We start from the raw sequence: 26,950 nt of genomic DNA, 5'->3' as shown, positions 1-26,950 counted from the left end.
AGAGGCTGGAGGAGCTGGGAGCTGACAGCAGGTTGTCTCTGCCCCGTCCGCTCTCTGCCTTTAAGTTGCTCTGAGCCGCCACCACTGGTTTCATTTCTGATCCAGTTCTGACTGTCAGAGATTTTCCACAGAGTCTCGGATATGACTGATACTGCAGCCGCCGAAACGGCTCCTCCAGCCGCTGCCGCTCAAGTCAAACCTCCCAAGAAGAAGGTGGCTCCCCGATCGAAGGCAGCCGGTCCCAAGTTAGGCGAACAGATCCTGAAGATTGTGGCGGGTTGCAGCGATCGCAAGGGGATGTCCCTGGCCGCGATAAAGAAAGCTTTGTCTGGCAGCGGTGTCGATGTGGGGAAGCTGGGCTCCCAGATCAGGTTAAGTATCAGGAGGAAGGTGGAGAGCGGCTCCCTGGTGCAGGTAAAGGGACAGGGCGCCTCCGGTTCCTTCAAAATCCCTAAGAAGGAATCCCAGGGGAAAGTGGGAAAGAAGGAGAAGAAACCAACAGCCAAGAAATCTTTAGTAAAGAAACCAGCGGCCAAGAAGGTGAAAACAAAGAAAGCAGCAGCCAAGAAATCTCCAGCCAGGAAAGTAGCAGCCAAGAAATCCCCAGCGAAGAAAGCAACAGTTAAGAAAACAAGCAGCAAGAAGGCGGCAACTCCAAAAAAGGCGGTGAAGAAAGCAGCGCTGAAGAAAAAATCTCCCGCCAAGAAGCTCACGGGCGGAAAGGCTTTAAAAAAAGTGGATAAATCGAAGGCCAAGCCCAAAGTGAAAGCAGCAAAGGCTAAGAAAGCAGCGCCAGGAAAGAAGTGAAACCAGCCGAGCAAATTGTAAACCTCTGAACACAAAGGCTCTTCTCAGAGCCACCCACGTCTCTCAGGAAAGAGCTGATCCCCGAATCAAATGTCCCTGTCCCGGCGCTGGGAGCAGGTTTGACACTGAAATAATTTATATTAAATTGAAAATTCCCGGTATCTCACTGACATGCACTATACCCAGCCCCTCCCCCACTCTGCAATAAAACAGAGCGGTGTCCGTGCCCCATTGTAACTGGGGATTTGTTCAGCTGCTCTTTCAGTTTCTGCTCGTTCCCTTTTCACAGATTCAGGGTGAGAGTTTGTAAGACAGTAACCCGGGCGGAGAAACACCGCGTTACAACTCAAAGCCCAACACATGAGTTTGTCTAATTCAGCTGGAGTGAGGTGTCGGTAAACTGCTCAACCCGCCTGGAGGGGAGGTGTGTGGGGATAGAACAGAAGCTGGGAGTGAAGTGGAAACAGGCGGATTTGACAGGGTATAGTGTATGTACTTGGGCGGGAATATTACTGAATTTTAATTGTAAAACTCTTTATTTAAAAGCTGCGGGTTTTTAGAACCGTTTAATTTGAAGCGCCAATCTATAGGTTTTGTGCCGAGCGCTGGGTTCACTTCCAATGTCGATAATTTTTTAAAAATGTCGGTTCTAGCAGGGAGGAGGCGGAGCTGGATTATCAAAGACATTCCTCTGTTCTGTCTGTCACTCAGTCTCCTCCCCGCCCCGTCTCTCACTCTATGCCCGTTTCTCAGTCAGGTCAGGGAGGGCTCTTTAAAAGAGGAACGGAAACAGCTCGTCTCTCATACTCTGCAGCGATCTGAGTGAAAAATCATCATGTCTGGCAGACGGAAAGGAGGCAAAGGACTAGGTAAAGGCGGAGCAAAGCGGCACCGCAAAGTGCTTCGTGATAATATCCAGGGCATCACCAAACCAGCAATCCGCCGCCTGGCTCGCCGTGGCGGTGTCAAGCGGATCTCGGGTTTGATCTATGAGGAGACTCGCGGGGTGCTGAAGGTTTTCCTGGAGAATGTGATCAGGGATGCGGTCACCTACACTGAACACGCCAAGCGCAAGACGGTTACTGCCATGGATGTGGTGTACGCTCTGAAACGCCAGGGCCGCACTCTATGGATTCGGCGGCTGAACAACTCGAAACATTCTACCAAGCGCACAACAAAGGATCTTTTAAGGGCCACCCACCGCCTCACAGAGAGAGCAGAGACCTGGGAACGGGAGCTGGGATGGGCTATGATCGGGAATGTTAGTGCCTGATTTGTTCTGACGGGGAATGTACTGAGAATCTCAGTTTGCTCGTTGTTTATTTACCCGAATGGCACATTCTGCACTGAAAAGTTTCTCCACTGCTTCATGTTTTCTAAAGGCTTTGTTCTAGATGAATACTGAGTCGGATAGTAAAGACAGGACCCGGCGGTCCCTCTTGTATTCAGCCGTTCAATCCGTCAGTGGAGTTGAGGTTACAATCAGATCAGCCATGATCTCACTGAATGGCGGAGACGTCTCGATGGGCTGAGTGGCCTCTTCCTGCAACTAATTCCTATTCGCACGTATGTTCGTCAGGACTCAGACCGGGAACAGGGGGAGATTCGAACTGCTCCCGTTCCCGCTCTTTATCAGCATGAACAGCCCAGAATGAGGGCAATGGGAAGTGGTCTGATGCTCCCAGCACCGCTTCTATTTTATTACCCACTCCAGACCTCTAAGCGACGGGCAATTTCGAGGTTTTTTTTGTGCTGTAGGGAGCAATGGACAGTCCTTCAGTTGTTGCCTGGGAAATTAAGCACTGACTTTACACAGTTCAAACAACAGACTGGTGTTTATGTCCAAAAATGAGCAGATTCACTTGGATGATGCCGGGTTTAAAAATTACTGGGACAGGTTACATGAACTGGAATTTCATTGGGATTCGGAAATAGTGGACGAACGAAGTCTATTGTCGAAACGGAAAACGGTTTCAAAAAAAAAGGCGGAATTTTTGAAACGGGCAATTAAAAGCAACTCGACCAATGAGGACCTGAGTTTTCAGGGATAATTCATTGGTTAGATTTTGGATAAAACTGCCTGGGTGTAAGGCTGCAGCCAATTACTGTTCGGGGCGGTTCCTCACAGAGTTTAAAAAGGCGGATTGTGAGCAGACTGTATTAATAGTCCTTGTATCTCAGATTGTGGTGAATCTGTTGAGAAAATGGCCAGGACCAAGCAGACAGCGCGCAAATCGACCGGAGGGAAAGCTCCCCGCAAACAGCTGGCTACCAAAGCGGCCCGGAAGAGCGCTCCAGCCACGGGCGGAGTGAAGAAGCCTCATCGCTACAGACCCGGCACTGTGGCTCTGAGGGAGATCCGCCGCTACCAGAAATCCACCGAGCTGCTCATCCGCAAACTGCCCTTCCAGCGCCTGGTGCGAGAGATCGCTCAGGACTTCAAGACAGACCTGCGCTTCCAGAGCTCTGCCGTCATGGCCCTGCAGGAGGCCAGCGAGGCTTACCTGGTGGGGCTCTTTGAGGACACCAACCTGTGCGCCATCCACGCCAAGCGAGTCACCATCATGCCCAAAGACATCCAGCTGGCCCGCCGCATCCGCGGGGAACGCGCCTAAAACCCGGCTTCAGCACCAAGTACAACAACGGCTCTTTTAAGAGCCACTAAATCGACAGGTGAAAGAGCTGCGATCTCCTATTTAGCTCACCCTGACATCACTTCCGGTTACAGTTTCTTCTCCCTTGCTCCAGTAGCTTTGTGTTGTCGACATAGCTCATGTGAAATTGAGAGATTACAGATGAAACCGTTATCATTTGTAGCGCAGATTAGAACTGCGAATATTTTTAGGCTTTGGGATATTCTCATCTATGAATTGCGGCATTTACAATGTGTGCATAAATACATTTCGTGCACAGGTAAGTAAATACTCATTGTCATTATAAGGCAACATGAACAAGAAGCGATTGTCCAAGAGTAACCCTCCAGTGCTCAGATATGGTTGTCGTTAGTCACAGTTATACAGCAAAGAAACAAGCTGTTCCTGTCAGTGCCGGACTGACTATCCTTGATTAATCCTTGCCTCCATGAGGAAATTAATTCTGTCTCTCAGAATGTTTTAAAAACAGGTTCCCTACCACTGACGTTAGACTCACTGGCCTACAGCTCTCTGGTTTATCCCTACCACACTTCTTGATTAATGGTACCCATTAACTGTCCTCCAGTCCTTTCACCTCTCCTGTGGTCATAAATGATTTGAAAATTAATATCAGGGTCACTGCAATCTCCTCCCTTGCCTCCCACAGCGGCCTGGGATACATCAGATCTGATCGTATGGGAAGGATGTTGCAATGGAAAGGTCATAACGTTATACAGCACAGAAACAGGCCCTTCTGCCAATCATACCCTGGCCGGCCATCAAGCACCTATATATTCTAATCCAATTCTCCGGCACTTGGCCTCTTTTTGTTGTGGCGTTTCGAGGGCTCATCTAAATATTTCTCAAACGTTGTGAGAGTTCTTGCTTCGCTATTATTGATGCACAACCACTTACAGCTTCGGTACGCCACAGACAGACAATAGGTCACCCTTTCACTGATCCTGTGAGTGGCTCTGAAAAGAGCCTTTGGGTTATTAGATTAAAGAATGGCCGCTTCACTTGGTCTTCGAGCCCGCAGCGGTGCTGGTTTTCTTGGGCAGCAGCACGGCCTGGATATTAGGCAGCACCCCGCCCTGAGCGATGGTCACCCCTCCCAGCAGCTTGTTGAGCTCCTTGTCGTTGCGGACGGCCAGCTGCAGGTGTCTGGGGATGATGCGGGTCTTCTTGTTGTCCCGGGCCGCGTTACCGGCCAGTTCGAGGATTTCAGCCGTCAGATACTCAAGCACAGCAGCCAGATAGACCGAGGCTCCGGCACCCACACGCTCAGCATAGTTGCCCTTTCTCAGGAGCCTGTGAACACGGCCCACCGGGAACTGCAGTCCAGCCGGGAGGAGCGAGACTTAGGCTTGGACCAAGATTTATTGCCGGTCTTTCCTCTTCCAGTCTTTTTTTTGAAAAATATACTTTATTCATAAAATATCTGGAAGAACATTGCAAAAAATTTCAAAATCACCATCACAAAAGGACAATCCGATTCAACTTTTACACATGGATTACAAGGGGCATCAATACAATCAATGAATATTACAATCATTTCAACATGGTCATTACAGAGAATCAGACAATGGTATTGGAGTTATCAACATACATCATGTTGCACTCTGAGGTGCTTCAATACAATTGTAATACAATTAGTATTCAATACATATATTTAGGTGGAGCTGTCCGGCCCAAGGGGCTCTCAACAGTTCCCAGCCCTTCGGTGCACTGTGGCAGAAAGGTCTTAGACAGCGACCTTTTTCCCCATTGTACCTTTGCAGTGGTTGCCCCAAGCTTTAGTGCGTCCCTCAGCACGTAGTCCTGGACCTTGTATTGTGCCAGTCTGCAACACTCGGTCGGGTGCAACTCTTTGCACTGGAAGATCAACAAGTTTTGGGCAGACCAAAGAACATCTTTCACCAGCTGATGATCCTCCAGCTGCAGCTGATGTTTATCTCGGTGTGTGTCCCTGGGAACAGCCTGTAGAATCCTGTGTCACAGAACTGCTCAGGATGAACCTCGAGAGAAACCATGGCATCTCTCTTCAGACCTTCTTTGCAAAGTCACAATCCACAAGGAGGTGAACAACGGTCTTGTCCCCACCACAGCCACCTCAAGGACAACGTGCAGAGGGGGTGAAACTCCTGGTGTGTAGGAAGGAACTGACAGGGAGGGCCTTTCTCACAACCAGCCAAGCTACATCTTGGTGCTTGTTGGAAAGTTCTGGTGATGAGGCATTCTGCCAATGGACTTTGACAGTCTGCTCGGGGAACCATCCCACAGGATCCACCCTCTCCTTTTCCCGTAGGGCCTCTAAGAGGTTACGCGCCAACCACTGCCTGATGCACTTGTGGTCAAAGGTGTTTCTCTGCATAAATGTTTCCACCAGGGACAGGTGGTACGGGACAGTCCAACTGCTTGGAGCGTTCCGCGGCAGTGTGGCCAGACCCATCCATCGCAACACTGGGGACAGGTAGAATCTCAGCACATAGTGACACTTGGTGTTTGCGTACTGAGGGTCTATGCACAGCTTGATGCAGCCGCACACAAAAGGTGGCCATCAGTATGAGGGCGATGTTGGGCACGTTTTTTCCCATCTTATCTAGAGGCTTGTACATTGCGTCCCTGTGGACACGATCCATTTTCGACCTCCAGATAAAGTGAAAGGTGGCTCAGGTGATTACCATCGCAAAGGAGTCTGGAATGGGCCCGACCTGCGCCACGTACAGCAACAGTGAGAGTGCCTCACACCTGATGACCAGGTTCTTACCCGCAATGAAGAGGGAACGTCGCTCCCACATGCCCAGTTTTCTTTTCACCATAGACACTCACTCCTTCCAGTTTCTAACACATGCCCTGGTCCCTCAGAACCATATCCCTAGCACCATCAGGCTGCCCTGACGGTGAAGGGGATAAAGGATCGGTCAGCCCAGTTCCCAAAGAACATGGCCTCACTCTTCCCATGATTTACCTTGGCTCCCAAGGCCAGTTCGAACTGATCACAGATGTGGATCAGTCCGCGTACTGACAGCAGATCCGAGCAGAAGACAGCGACATCATCCATGTACAAGGAGGCTTTGACCTGAGTGCCTCCACTGCCTGGGATTGTCACTCCTCTTATGCCCGGATCATTCCTGATGGACTCAGCAAAGGGTTCTACACAACATACATACAGGACAGGGGATAGAGGGCAGCTCTGTCAGACTCCAGATTTAATAGGAAAGCTATCTGATTCCCAGCCATTGATTGAGACAGCGCTACTGATGTTAGTGTAGAGCAGTTGGATCCAATTGCGAATTCCCTCCCCAAACCCCATTTTGGAGAGCACATCCAGGTGTGAGATATTCTGTCAAAGGCCTTCTCCTGATCCAGGCTGATGAGGCAGGTGTCCACACCCCTGTCCTGCATATAGGCAATCGTATCCCTGAGCAGCACGAGGCTGTCAGAGATCTTCCTGCTTGACACAGTGCATTGGATGGATCAACAATTCCAGAGCGGACTTGACCCGATTAGCGATGATCTTGGACAGAAACTTATAGTTCGCATTCAACAGTGAAATGGGTTGCCAATTTCTAATTTCCTCCCTTTCCCCCTTGTGCTTGAAGATGAGGGTGATGATGCCTTTCCTCATGGATTCTGACATGCTATCATCCAGAAGCATACTCTCGTACACTTCTAGCAGGTCTGGGCTGATCCAGTCCCACAGAGCCGAATAGAACTCTGCCGGCAAGCCGTCACTTCCAGGAGTTTTATTCTTCTCAAAGGACTCAAGGGCCTTAGTCAGTTCTTCAGGAGTTAGCAGTTTGTCCAGGCTCTCCCGTGTACTGTTGTCTAAGACCTCCGTGATAGAGGACAGGAAGGACTGGGAGGCGGTGCTGTCTGTGGGCTTCAAGTCATACAATCCGGCATAAAAGGATTTGCTGATCCTCAAAATGTCAGATTGCAATGACTTTACTGAGCTGTCTTCTTCCTTCAGGCTGCTGATCACAGAGTTCTCTCTGTGTACCTTTTGGAAGAAGAAACGTGAGCACATCTTATCCTGCTCCATGGAGCAGACTCTGGACTGGAAGATGATCTTGAAGGCCTCCGAGGCAAAGAGTGAGGCTTGCTCCCTTTTCACCTCTTGGAGATCCTCCTTGACATCGACTGCAGCTGCAGCAGGTTCCACATGTTTTTCTGGAGTCGGGACATTTCCCGCTGTTCCTTTCTAGCTTTCTGGGCGCCTTCGAGGATGAAAAACCTCTTGATGTTTCCCTTGATCGCTTCCCACCAGTGTGTCAGGGACTCAAAGAGGGGTTTCACGCTTCTCCAACCTTTGTAATCCCTCTTGAGCTCCTCAATGCCCTCTGGGGTCAGCAGCTGCACGTTTAGCTTACATGCCCCCCTGCCCACCCTCTGGTCTTCCTCTAAGTGACAGTCAGCCAGTAGGAGGCAGCGGTCAGAGAAGAACACCGGCTTGACATCGGTGGATCTGACTGCGAACGCACGGGACACAAACATGAAGTCTTTCCCGCCGGTCTTTCCTCTTCCAGTCATTCCACAATCTCACAAACACTTTCGCAAAAAATGAACAATTTCTCCAACATTTACTGTTCTCATAAACTGAAAACTCATCTGATTGGTCTCTGTTCAATCCACCTTATTTGCCTATATTCTTCACCAATCAGATAAATGGAAGCCGAAGAGGGTGGGATTTGCCATAACCGTCAGAACCAGAAAAATTGTCCATTTTAAAAAGCCCGCCAATTTCACTGCGGGGAAAGAAGCGGATTAAAGTAAATGTCGTCCTTGGTCTGAGATTTCAAATCCCTTCTCTTTATTTGGTTTTATTCAGCTCGTGTCATCACCAATCGCAGGCGCGGGTTTTAACATTTTGTTTAAATGTGGTTCATTCTCCTGTGGCTTTCTAACTGTCCCGGTCGGGAATCAATCCCTGTTTCCCGCTTTCCCAGGAGGGAAACATTCCGTTCAGGCTTCACTCTGAACCGAACACCCTTCGCTGTAAAGAGTTTTCTTAAACCAGCTTATATTTCAACTCTTTCTTGGACTCGAACTCAAGTTCTGTCGAAGGGTCATGAGGACTCAAAACGTCAACTCTTTTCTTCTCCGCCGATGCTGCCAGACCTGCTGAGTTTTTCCAGGTAATTCTGTTTTTGTTTTTTATAATTTCAGGATTGGATATAGAAACAGGCCAATCAGATTGTGATTTCCCGCCCCCACTCCTCCTCCCAACCCAGCATCAGCCCTTTTACTTTAGTCAGGAAATACATTTTACAAAGACTCTCTCCAGCCCCAGTTCCTCAGTGTTTTACTATACATCGGGGAATGTCGCCTGATTGTTTTGCGAGGGTCCCTTCTCCACAGAGAGAGACTATACGGGAAAGCGGGATTCAATCTGTAACAGAGAGCCCTGATAGTGTGTGCGAGTGTGGGATTTACTCACTCTGATACTGTGCATGAGTTTGGGATTCATTCACTGTTTGTAAGGCCGTGCTACAGTGAGAGTGCCTGGGAGTCATTCTGTGCTTGTCAGTCTCTGGGACTGAAAGTGATTGTTGATGTTCTGTGTCTGACTGTGATAGTGTTTGAGACTCATTGTGCGGTGCATGTGTGTGAGTGGGGGTTTCATTCACTCCCTCTGACGGAGGCAAAGTCCGGAGAGCAGAGGCGTACCCTCAGGGCCTCCAGGCAGTGGAGTTCAAAGTAACATCACAATTCAAAATATGACGCAGTAATTAGGTCAGGTAAGTACTTCTACTTATTCTATTAATTAAACTGCTGCAGTCCAATAGTTTCAACAAAATAATGTGAGGACTTTTTAGTAGGAGTGGAATAAGGACTGTAGTGTATTTAGTATTCTTGAAAAGGTAGTAATTAAGAAGCTTAATTTAAAGGGAACTCATGGCAGCAGAGCTCACACCCGCAATATGCTCCTCCTGTGCTATGTGGGAATTCATGGACACTTCCAGTGACCCTGGTGAGCATGTGTGCAGGAAGTGCGTCCAGCTGCAGCTACTGGCTAACCACATTTCGGAGCTGGAGCTGCGGATGGATTCACCTTGGAGCATCTGCGATGCTGAGATTATCGGGGACAGAACATTCAGTGAGGTGGTCACACTGCAGGTAAAGACTGAACAGGCAGAAAGGGAATGGGTGACCACCAGGCAGAGTAGAGGGAGGCAAGTGGTACAGGAGTCTCCTGTGCCATTCCCCTCTAATATATATACTGTTTTGGATACTGCTGGGGGAGGTAGCGTCTCAGGGGAAAGCAGCAGAAGTCCATGGCATCACAGGTAGCTCTGCTGCAAAAGAGGGGAGAAAGAAGAGTGGTCGGGCTATAGTGATCAGGGATTGAATAGTAAAGGGAACAGACAGGCATTTCTGTGGCCCACAACATAGACTCCAGGATGGGCTGTTGCCTCCCTGGTGCCACGGTCAAGGTTGTCCCAGAGAGCTGCAGGGAATTCTGAAGGGGGGTGGGGAGGTGTGGGTGGTGTGAACAGCCAGTGATCATGGTGCATATTGGTACCAACAACATAGGTAAAAAATAAAACAATGAGCTCCTACAAGTTGAATATAGGGAGTTAGGATGTGAACTAAAAAGTAGGACATCAAAGGTAGCAATCTCAGTATTATTACCAGTGCCACATGCTAGCGAGAGTAGAAATAACAGGTTATATTAGATAAATACGTGGCTAAAGAAATGTTGTAGTGGGGAGGGATTCAGATTCCTGGGACATTGGGACCGGTTCTGAGGAAATTGGGACCAGTACAAACAGGACAGGTTGCATCTGGGCAGCACCAAAACCAATGTCCTTGGGGGTGGAGAGGTTGGGGGTGGGGTGGAGGTGGTGGGGGAAAGTGTTTGCTAGTGTGGTTGGGGAGGGTTTAAACTAGAATGGCAGGGGGATGGGAACCTGAGCAGGGAGACAGAGGAGGGGAAAACAAGGATAGAAACAAAAGGCAGAAAAGTAAGAAGCAAAAGTGAAAGACAGAAAAAAAGGTGTGAAAAACAAATGGGGTCAGAGTGCAAAATAAAGCGAAGGTGGTTACAAAGTTAAAGAAAAGTTGAAAGGCATCATATCTTAATGTGTGGAACATTTGCAATAAGGGAGATAAATTCACGGTGCAAATAGATATAAACGGTTATGATATGGTTGCAATTATGACGATATAGCTACAGGGTGATCAATGATGCAAACTGAACATCCAGGGGTATTCAATATTTAGGAATGGCAGATCAATAGGGAAAGGAGGTTGGGTGGCATTGTTAGTAATGGAGGAAATCAATGCCATAGTGAGGAAGGATATTGGCTTGGAAAATCATGATGTGGAATCTGTTTGGCTGGAGATAAGAAACACCAAGTGGCAGAAAACGTTGGTTGTCCATCGGCCTCCAAACCGTAATGGAGATGTAAGGGAAGGCATTAATCAGGAAATTAGAGATGCATGCAATAAGGATACAACTGTAATTGTGGGTGACTTTAATCGACATACAGATTGGACAAACCACACAGCAATAATTCTGTGGAGGAGAATTTCCTGGAGTGTGTACGTGATGGTTTTATGGACCAAGACATTGAGGAAACAACTAGAGAGCAGGCTATCATAGACTGGGTGCCATGTAATGAGAAAGAATTAATTCCCTTAGGGAAGAGCGACCATAAAATGGTGGAATTGTTCATTAGGATGGATAGTGAAGAAGTTGAATTCAAATCGGAGGTCCTGAACCTAAATAAAAGGAGCTACGAGGGTCTGAAGCGCAAGATGGCAATGATGGACTGGGGAACCGTACTTCAAAGGTTGACCAGTGGATAGGCAATGGCTAATATTTACGGAACGTTTGCATGAATTACAACAATTATTCATTCCTGTCTGGCACAAAATAAAATAGGAAAGGTGGTCCAAACATGGCTTACAAAAGAAATTAGGGATAGTATTAGATCCAAAGAGGAGACATATTAAATTGCCAGAAAAGAGAGCAAGCCTGAAGATTTGGAGCAGTTTAGGATTCAGCAAAAGTGGACAAAAAGATTCGCCAAGAAGGAGAAAATGGAGAATGAGATTAAACTTACAAGGGACATAAAAACTGACTGTAAAGGCTCCATTAATTATGTGAAGAGAAAAAGATTAGCAAAGACAAATGTAGGTTACTTACAGCCAGAAATGGGGGAAATTATAATGGGGAACAGAGAAATGGCAGGAGAATTGAACACATATTTTAGTTCTGTCTTCACAAAAGAGGACACAAATAATTTTCCAGAAATATTAGCAAACCAAGGGTCTAGCAAGAGGGAGGAATTGAAGAAAACTAGTATTAGTTAAAAAAATTGTGCTCAAGAAATTAACGGGGTTAAAGGCTGAAAAATCCCCAGGACTTGATGATCTACATCCCAGACTACTAAAGGAAGTGGCCCTGGAAATATTGGTTGCATTGCTGGTCATCATCGAAAATCTCTCGACTTGGGAGCAATTCCTACAGATTGGAGGGTGGCAATTGTAACCCCGCTATTTAAACAAGGAGGGAGAGAAAAACAAAACTACAGGCCAGTTAGCCTAACATCAGTAGAGGGGAAAATTCTAAAGTCTATTATAAAAGACATGGTAACAGAACACTTGGAAAGCATTAGACAAAGTCAGCATGGGTTTATGGAAGGGAAATCATGCTTAACTAATCTACTGAAGTTTTTGGAGAAAAGATAAGGGAGAACCAGTGTGGATTGTATTGAATATTGATGTACAGCCTATCGCCAGAAAATGAGACAGAGATGTCAAGGAAAGGAATTGTCAGAGATGGACCCATGAAGGTGATGGAGGGATGGAAATTGAAAGCAAAATTGATCATTTTTTCCTGGTCCAGGTGAGAGCACGAAGCAGCACCGAAATGATCATCGGTGTACCGAAGAAAGAGTTGCGGGGGTGGGGGCCGAGTAGGACTGGAACAAGGAACGTTCCACATACCCCATAAAGATGGTTCAGTGCTGCTTCATGGTCTCGTTTTCACTGAGAGGGTGGTCAGCCAGTGGAATCCTCTACCACAGAAGGCTGTGGAGGGCGGGTCACAGAGTATATTCAAGAATGAAATTGGTATATTTTTGGATATTTGGGGCATCAAGGGGTATGGAGAGTAAGAGGGAATATGGCGTTGAGATAGAGGATCAGCCATGATCATATTGAATGATGGAGCAGGCTCAAAGGGCCGTATGGCCTACTCTTGATCCTTGTTTCTATGATATACCAGTTTGGGATAAATGCTGTATGTGTCATTCTCGACCACAATATGAGAGTGTTGGATTGATTCTATACCTGTTAGTCCCTGTAAATATCTGTAAATGAGATTCATCCTGTGTTTGTCAGTCTCTGGCTCTGTAAGTCCATGTGGTATTGATTCTAGATCGTTCAGTCTATGGTACTATCTGATTGTGCACTTCTCATTCACTGTCTGAGCCTGGTTCTGTGTCTGAAAGTGGGATTAATTTTGGACATTCCAACATCTGCTGCTCAATGTGAGTGTGGAATTCAGTCTGTATCTGTCAGTGTCAAGTGTTGAACAAGAATGTGGGAGTCATTCTCAATATCTGGGAATCTTTGAAATATATTTTCCATCTGTTAGTCTGTGATGCTGTATGTGAGAGTGGGATTCATTTTGTCTGTCAGGCTCTGGTAATCTGTCTGAGTGTTAGATACATTTTGTAATGCTCAATCCCTGATAATCTTTTAAATGAAAACCAAATCAACAAAATTGGGATAAATCAGGCACAGCCCCCAATTCAGGTCAGCTGTAAAACCAAGGACAAAAGTTTAAAGGAACCTTACAAACTTTAAATCAAAATGTGATTAAAGGAGTCAACAAAACACCCGAATCCCTGCGGTGCCCACCGAGCACGGAAGGCCTCGAGAGTGCCAGCAGACACCGTGTGCTCCCTCTCCAGGGACATCTGGCAGCGAATGTAGCCGCGGAAGAGGGACAAACAATCGGGCGGGAAAGAGGCAGGTTTTGCATGGTTTTTGACGACAATTGACAATCAGAGTTTTGACTTCAAATTTTACAATTTGCCATGGTGGGATTCGAAACTGGGTCCCTAGAATACTCATCCAGTGACAGTAACACTGTGGCACTATCTCCCCATCTAACAGAATGGCACAGCGGAAACGTGCTGGGCCCATAACCCAGAGGTTGATGGATTGAAACCATCTTTTGCTATTTTCATTTTCATTAATGACTGTGGGATTCATTCTCTCTCTATCAGACTTTGATTCTGAACGTGTGCTCATGATTCTTCTGTGTCTCAGTGTTTGGCACTGTGGTGAAAGTCTGATTCATTCTCAACTTCTGAATGTCAAACGGTCTCAGATGTATTCTGCATCTACTGGTCAGCTGTACTATGTGTGATGTGGGATTCATTCTGCACTTGTCTGTCTCTTACTGTAGTGAGTGGGTGATTTATTCTGTACTGGTCAGTCGCTGGTGCTATGAGTAATGGGATTAGTTCTGTCAGACTTTGGTGCTGTGTGTGTGTATTGGGCAGTTTGTCAATGCCTGGTAACATGTTGGATTTGTTCAGTACTTCACCCTGTCCGATTCTGTGTGTGAATGTGAAGTTTATTTTATTGCTCTCAATCTTTGATGTGGGTTATGATTCTAGGGTTAACTCTGGATCTGTGCTCAATAGTTACTAGAGGGAACAGAAATGAGGTGCAGCCCTGTCGAAATTTGTTGATGCCATTATTCTCTCAATATTGAAAATCTCCAGTTCAGAACGAGTATCCTACACACAGCACAGCTCCCAGTAAATGTTGCAGTATCCTATCCAAGCTGCATTTCCCAGATTTTACCAGCTGTGAATCCTTTGATCAGCTTTTGGGTATTTCAGCGGAGGAATATCTGGCTGTTGACCCAATTCCATGGTGTTTTTGGGAGTAGTGGCCATAGGAGTGGAATTAAAATCCAGTCGTTTCCCTCTCTCTAATACTATCTCAGTGAAATTGGTAATTAATACAGAAAGCATTAGCTCATTAAACACTCTGATCAATTAAACCCTCTATCCTTTATTACTAACGCATTGGTTGTGATTTTGAGTCCCACTTGAGTTGAGTTTTCAGTCAAATTTCATGTTTTATTTGTGCAAAACTGAAACTCGTTCAGGGAAAAGGAACAGACAATTTCTGTCAGAAAGAGGCAGCTAATTTGCACATAGGAAACCTCCAAAAGCACCAATGTGACCATGTTTTGGGCTGTTGATTGAGACATAAATATCAGCGACTGCACAGGCAGGGGTGGGGGAGGAGAATAACGTCACTGCTCGTGTCTTCGGCAGAGCACCATGGAATCACTTACAACAAAATGAGTGACTGGGGCAAGCTTCATTTTAATGCATCTTCTGAAGGATAACACCTCAAATACTGGAGCCCTCCCTCAGTGCTGTACTAGAGTATCAGTCTTCTTTGTTACACACAAATTCCGGTGTGGGATTTACAAAAAACACCTTTGTGTTCCAAAGGTGACTGCAACCAGGTCAGTCCCAGTGAAAGTGTTTAAGAAATCGGCCAATCAACAGCTACATGATTGGGACAATTATGAGTTCATCCCCTGGCAGGTCACATGACAGCTGGAGCCACAAGGGATCACAACCAGATTTGTGACTGGATTCAAACCCAAAATCCTGTCTCAATGATTTTTCAAATTAAGCTGTCAGCTGCTTGAAAATGCAGCAGTTAAACTTCCTGTCTGATCATGAGGAGACTAGGGAGCTAGAGCTAGTTACAAAACTAAATCCTTGAATAAAACAGTTCAAAAACCATCAAGATTGAAATCCTGTGAGGAAAAATCAAATCATTATTGAGAACTCTGCTGGGAGAACTTCATTGGACAGCAGAGAAATTGGGTGAAGAATCCAAGTAAATCAACACCAGCGAACAAGTTAAAATCTAAAGTGGAATAACTCCTGTCAAAAGCTGAGAGTTCTGTGCATCATCAGTTCATCAGGTCGAGATATTATCTGGATTAAACTTTCTGCTTTGAACAGGGTTTAATGAACTAAGTGGAATAGACAGGTCATTGCAGAACAAGTAAGTCATCTCTAGATTTTCTTGCATTCCAATTTATTGAAACATTGAATTCCGATGAACTAGAATTACAGTGCAAATGATTTGATAATTTAAAAACAAACTGTTTTCGAATAAATAAAGTAGAACAATTATTTTACGAAAAGTCCCAGAGTGACCTGCAAGCTCAAACACAGAGAGTGAACTGCAGAGTGAAGAGTTTAAAATGTGGATGTTGTGGAGAGTGGGGATTAGGCGCAGATGGGGAAGGAGCTGATGTGTAATTGAAACCGAGAGACAACAGCAAAAGTAGATGAGAGAAAGAGAGGAACATTCTAAATAACTAGAACTTTAATTAAATATCTCATTTCAGTGAAGTGTTGGGACAGCTGAGAGCTGTTATCTACACATCCTCTGCTCTGTGGGAACTGCAAAGAGGCATGATGATAATTGTCAGATTCATAATACATATCGAGAACCAAGCAGAATATAGAAAGCATAGAGGAGAGCTGAAAAAGGAAATTAGGTCAGCCAAGAGAGTGTATGAGAAAAGATTAGAAGGTAACCTAACCACAAACAGAAGGCTTTTACCAATGTATAGACAGTTACTGAAAAGGTCAGCTGATTAGGAGATCCTGTGGCGGCAGAGGGCTGAGGTACTAAATGAGAACAGTTCATCTGTCATCACAAAACAAGCGGATGCTGCTAATCTCACAGTAAAGGAGGAGCTGGTGGAGAAATTGGATAGGATGAAAATAGATAAAGAGGAGGCCATCACAAGGTTGGCAGTGTTCAGAGTAGAAACGCCACATAACCTGGATGGGATACATCCTGGATTCCTGAGGGAAGGAAGGTGGAAAATAGAGGAAGTTTGAGCCACAATTTTTCAAACCTCCTTGGATATGGGAGTGAAGCCAGAGAACTGCAGGTTGTTAATGTTATATCCATGTTTATAATGGAGAGGGATAAAGCTAGGAACAACAGACCAGTTAGTCTAAGGCTGGTGGTGGGGAAACATTGAGACACAATAATCCAGGACAAAATTCATTGTCACTTGGTAGAACATGGGTTGATAAATGACAACCAGCACAGATTGGTTAACAGAAAATCATGGCAAATACTTTATGAAGTTCTTTGATGAAGTTTCAAAGAACATTGACCAGGGTAGTGAGGTTGATGGTGTTTGTCAGGATTTCCAAAGGGGTTTAAAAAAAGACTTGTTAGTAAAATTCAAGCAGATGGGACTAAAGGGGTAGGTGCAACATGGATGCAAAATGTAATAAGGGACAGAAAGGAGAAAGTAGTGGTGAATGGCTGTTTTTCAGCGTGGAGAGATTTATACAGAACTGATTCTCTGTCACGTCAGCTGGCTGTTGTGTTTGCATTCCCAGAGCTCTGAAATTTGAAATACTTCCAGCCTAGATCCAAGTTTGCTGATGGCACTAGGTTAGGTGACATGGTTAGTAGTTTAGGTGGGAGCAGCAAGTTTCAAAGAATCATTGACAGATTCAGTAAGTGAACAAAACTGTGGCCGATGATGGTCAACATGGGGAAGTGTGAGGTAATCCATCTTGGAGCAAAGAAAGATCAGAGAATTTCCTAAACAGTCAGAAACTTGGGACTGTGGAGGAGCTGAGGGTGAGTGAGAGTGAGAGCTGAGAGAGGCTGGAGGGTGGATAACGAATAGTGGCAGAGCAGCCCGAGAGCAGTAGTGAGAGAGAGAAGGAGAGAAGAGTGAGAGCGGAAGGTGGATAAAGAGCTGTGAGGGAGGGGTTGGAGCAAACCGGCCATGTTTATAATAAATAGCCAAAGCATGATATCAGGGGAAAGAAGGGAGCTGGTTGGTTTGTGCAGATTTCTCTAAATGAGCCATTGATTAAACAAGGAGCTGGAAAATTAAACATTTTGATCAGGGCAATTATAAGAGTATTAGTGCAGAACAGGTCTTGAGGTATTTAATATAAATAACAATTTAAACAAGGTACAAACTGGATTCGAAAAGAGGGAATAGAGGTTTATTTAGATCATGGATGGACAGCTGTGACCTGTTGTTTACAGTTCCTGCCCCATGTGGGAACCTCAGGACACTTCATGTGTCTTGGGGGCCACATGTGCAGGAAGTGTCTCCAGCTGCTTGAGCTCGAGCTCAGGATTTCCGAGCTTGAGGGGCAGCTGGAGTCACTGTGGAGCATCAGGGAGGATGAGAGATCGCTGGATCGTACATTCCAGGAGCTGAACACCTCAAAGGGAGAGAGAGAGAGCTCAGGATAGTAGATGGGTGGCCATCGAAAGAGTAGGAAGAGACAGGAAATGCAGGAGTCTTCGGGGTGTGTGCCACTGTCAAACCGGTATTCAGCATTGGAGACTGCTGGGAATGGTGACACCCTGAAGGAGTGCAGTCCAGACCATGGCACCAATGGGCAAGAAACTGCACAGAATGGAACAGCAATGAGTAGAAATTCAGTCATTATTGGAGATTTCATAGTCAGGGGGACAGACAGGCATTTCTGTCACCGTCATTGAGAGTCCCACATGATCTGTTTTCTCCTTGGTACCAGGGTAAAGGACATCACGGGGAGGGTACAGAATATTCTGCAGGGGGAAGGGAGTGAGCCAGAGGTTGTCGTACACGTCAGTAGCAATGACACAGGGGGGACAGCTATTGAGGTCCCTCCATCAGAATTCCCAGCAGCTAGGGAGGTAATTAAAAAGTAGGCTATCAAAGGGAGTAATCTCTGGATTACTGCCAGTGCCACGTGCTAGTGAGAGCAGAAATGTGAAGATGGGGAGAATCGATATGTGGTTTGAGGCAAATGCAGGAGGGAGGGTTTCACATTCTTGGGACATTGGGACCAGTTCTGGGGCAGGAAACACATATTCAAAAGGAATAGGTTGCACCTTAATAGGACTGGGACCAATTTCCTCATGGGGAGGGTCAATTGTGTGTTTCGGGAGGGTTTGAACTAAATAGGCAAGGGGTGGGCATCAGAAATAGAAGCAGAAATGAGGAATAACTGTGGAAGAAGTGGGAACATACAAGATAGGAGTAGATGAAGAAGGAATCTAAGAGAGATACAAGGACATGTGTGTTATTGCATAAAGTGTGGTGAATAATGTTGATGAGCTAGAAGCACAAATAGCCATGTGGGAATATGATGTCGTGGCAATGACAAAAACGTGGCTTAAAAATGATGAGGACTGGGTGCTTAATATTCAATGATGCAAAGTGTTCAGAAAAGATAGAGAAGGGAAAAGGGAGGTGGGATGGTGGTACTAATTAAGGAAGTCACTGTGATCTTGGTAAGAGACAATATCCTCAAAAGGACAAGGGCAGAATTCATTTCTTGGAGCTGAGGATTAATAAGAGGATGATCCCACTCACGGGGATATTCAACTGGCCTCCAAAAAGGTGAGAGAGAGGGAGATAGAGGAGCACATCTGCAGGGAAATCACAGATGCATAAGAACATAGGAAGATATAAATTAGGAGGAGTAGGCCACTCCTCCCCTTGAGCCTGCTCCACCATTCAATAAGATCATGGCTGATCTGATTGTAACCTCAACTCCACATCCGGGCCTATCCCTGATAAGCTTTGATCCCCTTGATTACCAAGAATCTATCTCTGCCTTAAAAATATTCAAAGTCTCTGCTTCGAGCATCTTTTGTGGAAGAGAGTTTCAAAGACACAATAGCTTCCAATTGGAAAAGAAAATCCTCATCTCTGTCTTAAATGGCCGACCCCTTATTTTTAAAAGTGATATGAACTATAGAGTGGTGATGTCTGGAGATTGATGAAATGTTTTTAGGAGAACTTTCTCGACCAGAAGGAGGCATTGCTGGATCTGGTGCTGGGGAAGGAGGTGGGCCAAGGTTGGCCACGTGAACCAAGTGTCTGTGGGTAAACCCTTGGGTAAGAGTGATTGGAAGGGAGTGAAACTCAATGGGGGGAGAGGGGATTTAGCCAGGGTAAAATGGAATTAGAGACTGACAGGAAAAACTGTAACAGAACAATGGGGATCTTTCAGGAGGAGACATTTCAGGTACAGAGTCGGTACATTCCAATAAGGGGGATATGGAGAGGAACCAAAGCCAGGGCTCCTTGGTTGATGAGGAAGATAGAAAATATCATGAAACAATGAAGAGGCCATGTGACGCAAGTCAGGTGAATTCTTCAAGCGTGAACCAGGTAACTGTTATTGTACGAGTGTGTGGAATTAACTTTATATCTATCCATCTCCACTACTGTATGTGAACGTGGAATTAACTAATCCCCAGTATCTGTCATCTGTACATGAGGGCATGATTAACTCTCTATCCGTCAATCTCTGTTACTTTGTTTCAGGGCGGAAATACAGTAACTTTTGACCTATCATTGACCATTAGTCTGTATAAGTGTGGAATTAATTCTGTATGTGTCAGCCTCTATTAGTGCATGCGAGTGTGGAATTAACTCTCCCTCCATCTCTGTTACTGTGTGTGAGTGCACAATTGACTCCCCATCAGTCTCCATTACTTTATGTGTGTGTGGAATTATTTCTGTGTCTGTTGGTCTGTTACTGTATGAGAGTGTGGAATTAACTCGATCTTTTTGTCTCCATTACTATGTATCAGTGTGACATGAACATTCTGTCAATCTCTGTAACTGTGTGTGTGTGCAGAATTAATACACTGTCAATCACAGTTATTCTGAGAGTGTGGAATTCACCCTCTGTCAATCTATAATAATGTGTGTAATTAACTCTCTGTCTCTATTAATCTATGGAAGTGGGTCACTTTCAGGTTAACAAACTGCAACTAGCAGAGTGTCACAGGGATCAGTGCTGGGTTCTCAACTATTTACAATTTATGTTAATGACTCAGATGAAAGGACAGACTAGACAAAATTGCTGACAATACATGGATAGATGGGAAAGGAAGTTGTGAGGAGGACACAGAATCTACAAAACAATAATAGATATGTTAAGTCAGTGGGAAAAATGTGGCACGTGGACTATCCTATCAGAAAATGTGAGGATTTCCACTTTGGTGGGAAAAATAGAAAAGCAGATAGTTATATAAATGTGAAGAGATTGCAAAATACTGTGGTTCGGACAGATCCTGGACCTGAATCACAAAAAGTTAACATGTAATTTGAGCAAGTAATTAGGAATGCAAATGGATTATTGGTCTTTATTGCAAAGACGATGGAGAATGAAAGCAGAGATGCCTTGCTGCAACTGTACAGGGCATTGGTGAGACTACAGCTCGAACACTGTGTACAGTTTTCGTCATCTTGTTGAAGGAGGGACATATGCCCCACATCGCCATCATTCTGATGGCCACCTTTGTGTGTGGCTGTATCAAACTGTGCCTAGACCCCTGGTTCGCAAACACCAAGTGTCAATACGTGCTGAGGTTCTACCTGTCCCCACTGTTGCGAAGGATGGGTCTGGCCACGTTGCCGCAGAACGCTCCAAGTAGTTGGACCGTGCGGTACCACCTGTCTCTTGTGGAAGAATTTATGCAGAGAAATACTTTTGACCACAAGTCCTTCAGACAGTGGTCAGCACGTAATGTCCTAGAGGCCCTGTGTGGAAAAGGAGATGGTGGATCCTGTCGGGTGGTTCCCCGAGCAGACTGTCAACGTCATTTGGCAGAATGCCTCATCACCAGAACTTTCCAACAAGCACCAAGACGTAGCTTGGCTGGTGGTGACAAAGGCCCTCCCTATCAGATCCTTACTACATACCAGGAGTCTCACCCCCTCCGCACGTTGCTCTTGAGTGGCTGTAGTGGGGAAGTGACCATTGTTCACCTCCTTGTGAAATGTGCCTTTGTGGAAAGTCTGGGGAGAGATGCAGCGGTTTTTGTCGTGGTTCATCCCCAGCAGTTCTGTGACACAGGACTCTGTGCTCTATGGGCTGTTCCCAGGGACACACACCGAGACAAACATCAACTGCAGCTGGAGGATCATCAACTTGGTAAAAAATGCCCTTTGGTCTGCCCAGAACTTGTTGATCTTCCACTGCAAAGAGTTGCCCCCAGCTGAATGTTGCAGACTGGCACATTCCAAGGTCCAGGACTACGTGCTTAGGGACGCACTAAAGCTTGGGGCAGCCACCACAAAGGCGCAATGGGGAAAGGTCACTGTCTAAGACATTTCTGCCATAGTGCACCGAGGGGCTGAGAATTGTATAGACCCCTCGGCTGTACGACTCACAAGGAATGTATATAGTGAAAGCTACATGAGTCTCAATTGTACTGAAGCACTTCAGATACATGTTGTATATTGATAACGCCAATACCATTGCACTGTCCGACTGTCTGTGATGACCATATTGAAAAGACTGTCATGTTCGTTGCTGGTATTAATTGCTCCTCGTGATCCATGTGGAAAAGTTGAATATGATTGTGCTTTATGTGATGGCCATTTGGAAATGTTTTGTAATGTTCTTTCAGATATTTTATGAATAAAGTATAATTTTCCAAAACAAAAGTAGCTCAGAGAAGGTTCACTCGGCTTATTCCTGGGATGAGGGGTTCTTCTTTGAGGAAACATTGAGCAGTTTGGGCCAATCGTCATTTAAGTTTAGAAGAATGAGAGGTAAATCTTATTAGATCTTAAAATGTTCTGAGGGGGAAAGATGCTGAGAGGATGTTTCCCCTCTTGGGGGAATCTAGAACAACGGGGGCGGGGGGCAGAGTTTCAGAATGATGGGTCTCCTTTTTAAGACAAAGATGAGGAGGAATTTCTTCTCTCAAATGATCTTTAATCTTTGAAATTCTCTACCTCAGACAGCAGTGGATGCAAGGTCATTGAATATATTCAAAGCTGAATTAGACAGATTTTGGTATGACAAAAGCCTTGTTATTGTTAGTTACCAGGTGATGAGCATTGATTACCCCACCTAAACAGAATAAAAAGATACAGCTGAAACACTCGACCCTGGCTAACCTTTGAGTGAAAAATACATCCTCAGCTCCTCTCTAATCTTTCTACGATGTCAGGTAGGCTGCAGTAGTTCTCCTTGGAACAGAGGAGGCTGAAAGGAGATTTGATTGAAATGTCATAATTGTGAGGGGCCTTAATAGAGCAAATGGGCAGGGCCTATTTACCTTCACAAAGAGGTCAGTGACCAGGGTGTACAGACTGAAAGTGATTCGTAGAAAGATTGGATAGGAGCTGAGGATGTCGTTTTCACTCAGAGGTTAGCCAGCGTCTGGAACTCTCTGTGAACTTTTATCGAGGCAGAAACTCTCAACTGATTGAAAAGTTCCCTGCATATGTTCCTCAAGTGCCATAACGTGCAATACTATGGACCAAGTGCTGGAAAGTGGGAGAATCATGATATTAAAAAAAAAAGTAAAGATGCTGTATGTGATCGTATTTTTTTTTTCTCTCAACAGCAAATTGCTGTGTTCCGGAATGTGTTGCCTGAGAGACTGGTTCAATCAGATTCAAAAGTAAATTTTAAAAGCGAATTGGACAAATACAGAAATGAAGATATTTTCAGTGTAAGCAGAGGAATTGGACTGATTCGCTCCGAAAGGGGTGGCACAGATGCTATGAGTCCAAATATCACAGACTGCGCTAATATTATTCTTGAAATGGTGAACAATATCACCCAGAATTCCAAGCGTCTGGGAAAACGCCCTATCTCCATCAGAAGGGTCTCACTGCGCAGCTGCGGGAAGGCCCAGCCACCGGAAAACGTCTGCTGCGCGAAGCATGCGCAGTGCGGCACCAGGAAGATGAATGTGGGTTAAAAACAAAAAAAACGAATCACTTTAAATCTGTACACCCTGGTCACTGACCTCTTTGTGAAGGTAAATAGGCCCTGCCCATTTGCTCTATTAAGGCCCCCCACAATTATGACATTTCAATCAAATCTCCTTTCAGCCTCCTCTGTTCCAAGGAGAACTCCTGCAGCCTACCTGACAGTAATGAGAATTTATAAATACAGAATGATTCACACATTGACGTTTTGTGCCACTGACTGATACAGAATTAATCCAACCCTCACACACAGTACCAGACATTGACCCATAAAGAAGGAATCCCACTCTCACAAACTGTCCAAAAACAAAATGAAAAAAAAAACTGGAAAGACTCAATAGGCTAGACAGCATCTGTGGAGAGAAAGACAGGGTTAACGTTTTGAGTCCGTGTGACTGTTCTTCAGAGCTGAAGAAGATTCAGACGGATTCATAATGTTAACTGTCTTTCTCCACGCAAATGCTGTCAGGCCTGCTGAGTTTTTTCCAGCATTATTTGTTTTTGTTTCAGATTTCTAGCATCTGCGGTATTTTGCCTTTTTCTCACAAACTGTTCCATAGACTGAGATACAGAATGAATCCTATGCACAGAGACACTACCTGTGAGGGACACTACAGAACAAGTCTCGCTTACATACAGTAACAGATTTTGATGGATATGATATGTATCCCACGATCAGATTCACGACCAGAGGCTAACTGATGCAATTTAGATTTGACAACTGTCCAGTTGTGGCATATCACGATTTTCACATTGGAAATGGGAAATTCTCAACATAACATGAGGCATCTTAATACGACAGGGAGACAATATTAGACCAGGAAGAAAATATTTACCCACAGAAAACGTCTTCAAACAACAACAGGTAATATCTTCGGACAACAGGGGACGCCATCTGATCAGGTCATATTTTACAGAATGGAGAAGAAAAAAAGTACAAGAGGGATCGTATTTATACAGCGTGGAACAGATTTGCACGACAGGTAAGTATTTTCCACAACAGGGAATGTCTCTCAACAGTTCCACAGCAGAGAGCACAGTTCCACATCAGACAGGACAGAACTGCAGCAGAGAGCACAGTTCTACAGCAGAGAGCAGAGTTCTTTTCTTCCATTTGTCCATGGGACATGGACATCGCTGGCTCGTTCAGCATTTATTGCCCATCCTTAATTGCCCTTGTTCCGAAGGCATTTAAGTGTCAAACACATTGCTGTGGGTCTGGAGTCAAATGTCGGCCAGATAAGTTAAGGGCAGTACATTTCCTTCCCTAGAGGGCATTAATGAACCAGATGGATACTTACAACATTCGACAATGGTTTCATGGTAATTATTAGAATTTTACGTCCAGATATTTTATTGAATTCAAGTTCCACCATCTGCCGTGGTGGGATTCTAACTCAGCAGTGAGCACAGTTCCAAGCAGACAGCAAAGTTGCACAGCAGGGAAGATATTTAAAAAAAAACGGGAAAGCACTTTACACACCACAACACCTTTCAAGAAGAGTACACATGCACAGGGAGCTAATTTAGGCAACAGCAAATTCCCTACGAATGGGGGACATATTTATGCAAGAGAGAACGCCTTTACATAAATGGTGATTCACTCCATGCACCTTTGCCTTCCTATCGTCGTGTGTGCGGACTGTCTCTGACTGCTCTTCTCTGTCTGTTACATTCTTGGGCGAGTTGCAAAGTGGAATGGAGTCGCCAGGGGGAGCCGCCGAATAAATGTACGCTTATTGAATAACAAAACAGGAATGAACGTTGCTCGAACACAAGAAGATGTAGCGGAAGCAAGCACCAGGTAGCAGAGTGGCGCAGCGGAAGCGTGCTGGGCCCATAACCCAGAGGTCGATGGATCAAAACCATTCTCTGCTATTTATGTTTACATTAAAAGAAGAAGGAAATATTTGGCCTCTCCCCACAAATATATCTGAAATTCCTTTACCGTACACAGGACTTTTAATCGGCTACTCGCTTCCAGTAACCTCTTCAGTCTGCAACAAATCTCTGTCATGCTTTTTATTCACACAAGAACACAAGCTGTAAATGCGTCAAACACACACAAGCCTAGATTTTCTCTCATCCCATTTCTCCCAAAGAGCTGACACAGGCATGATGGTCCGAGTGGCCTTCTCTTGTTCTCTAACACGCTATTATTGCCTGAAGAGCAAAAACTATTCTCTTAAATGGAAAAAAAAAGTATATAATGAAGTTTATACTTATACGCTGCAGTACGTCCGATCTATCGGACACCCTGCAGTAATTCATCATGCTAATTTGGACAACAGTGTCTCCCCTTCGACATGTTGCATCGAGAGTATCAGCATAGCGGAGACAGCATCACATCAAAGATACAGTTAATCAATACTTGGACAGGTTCCTTCTTATTCGCTGACTCAAAACATGGAATTCTGTCCCTCAAATCATCATGAACCAAGATCGTGAAGTTTCATTCCCTCGGGCTTGCATTCTACATATTGTACTAAATACTCATTTGAGTTTCAGATTGTTTCATCTGTTAATCACCGATCAAATTTTAACGAGTTCAGTTTATTGCTCATTCCCTCCTTATCGGACTGGCTAAAGGTGAAAACTGTAGCATGTGTGTGACCATTCTCCTCGAAATGAATACCTGCCACTAACATATTGTGAGATTTTTAGATGCTCATTTACTATCAGATTATTAATTAATTCTCCTTTGCTACTTGTTAGTGAAATTAGTATAAAACCTTTTGTCTTGTGGTTCAGTCTGCAGGGTAAAGGGCAGGAGAGATTCAATGGCAATAGAATTGGTGCTGCAAGGCTACAGGGAATGATAAAGGAACAAGTAACAAATACCAGAGATGATTCTAAAGGAGTGTGAATGGAGGAATGATGAACAGCTGCCATCCGAAAGCAAAAACAAGAGAAAATGAAATTAAAACCAAACGTGCAAAAAAAAAGGAACCAGAATGGGGAAGAGCTTACAGGCATAAGAACATTAGAGATAGGAGCAAGAGGAGGCCTTTCAGACCCTCGAGTCTACTCTGCCATTAAATAAGAACATGGCTGATCTGATTATGGCCTCAACTCCACTTCCCTGCCTCTCTCCCTCATTCCTTGATTTCCTTGTAAAATCGGTCTATTTCACTCTCGAATATATTCAATGATCCAGCCTCCGCTGCTGTCTGGGAAGGGGAATTCCAAAGACTAACAATCATCTGAGTGAAAAAATTCCTCCTCATCTCCATTTTGAATGGGAGATCCCTTATTTTTAAAACTCTGCCCTTCCAGTTCACACTGCAATTGTAATTCTTAGCTCAATCAGGATTGCTTAGTAAGGATCATCCTCTGCCATTTCTGCTAACTCCAGCATGATGCCACAACCAAACACATCTTCCCCTCACCCCCACTGTCAGAAATTTGTGGGGACCTTTCCCTCTGGGACAACCTTGTCCATTCCTCCATCACCCCCAATAACTCAGCCTCCTCCCACGGCACCTTCCCATGCAAGCACAGAAGGTGCAACACCTGCCCATTTATCTCCTCCCTCCTCGCCATTCAAGGGCCCAAACACTCCTTTCAGATTAAGCAGCACCTCACTTGCACCTCCTTCAATTTGTTGTACTGCGTTCGCTGATCCCAATAAGGTCTCCTCTACACTGGAGAGACCCAACGTAGGCTGGATGACTGCTTTGTGGAGCATCTTCAGTCTGTCCACAAGCAT

At 45.2% G+C, this 26,950-nt stretch overlaps 2 protein-coding genes, 1 non-coding gene and 2 pseudogenes across 3 annotated transcripts; 4 read left to right on the top strand and 1 right to left on the bottom strand.

Annotated features, from left to right (window-relative positions):
* Positions 1–141: 141 nt before the first annotated feature.
* LOC121274518 (histone H1-like) lies at positions 142–900 on the top strand. The gene has a single exon (XM_041181854.1). The coding sequence runs from the start codon at positions 142–144 to the stop codon at positions 805–807; it is 666 nt and encodes a 221-aa protein (XP_041037788.1). The 3' UTR covers positions 808–900.
* Positions 901–1,642: 742 nt separating this feature from the next.
* On the top strand, positions 1,643–1,952 carry LOC121274562 (annotated as a pseudogene).
* A 1,047-nt stretch (positions 1,953–2,999) lies between these two features.
* Positions 3,000–3,463, top strand: LOC121274525 (histone H3). Its single transcript, XM_041181865.1, has one exon. The coding sequence runs from the start codon at positions 3,012–3,014 to the stop codon at positions 3,420–3,422; it is 411 nt and encodes a 136-aa protein (XP_041037799.1). The 5' UTR covers positions 3,000–3,011; the 3' UTR covers positions 3,423–3,463.
* A 910-nt stretch (positions 3,464–4,373) lies between these two features.
* Positions 4,374–14,347, bottom strand: LOC121274503 (annotated as a pseudogene).
* A 10,700-nt stretch (positions 14,348–25,047) lies between these two features.
* trnam-cau lies at positions 25,048–25,119 on the top strand. Its single transcript has one exon. It is a non-coding gene; the product is annotated as a tRNA-Met (tRNA).
* Positions 25,120–26,950: the final 1,831 nt, after the last annotated feature.

This window comes from Carcharodon carcharias (assembly GCF_017639515.1).
Source record: "Carcharodon carcharias isolate sCarCar2 chromosome 37 unlocalized genomic scaffold, sCarCar2.pri SUPER_37_unloc_1, whole genome shotgun sequence".
Lineage (NCBI taxonomy): Eukaryota > Metazoa > Chordata > Chondrichthyes > Lamniformes > Lamnidae > Carcharodon > Carcharodon carcharias.
This window is presented reverse-complemented; position numbering and strand designations above follow the sequence as displayed.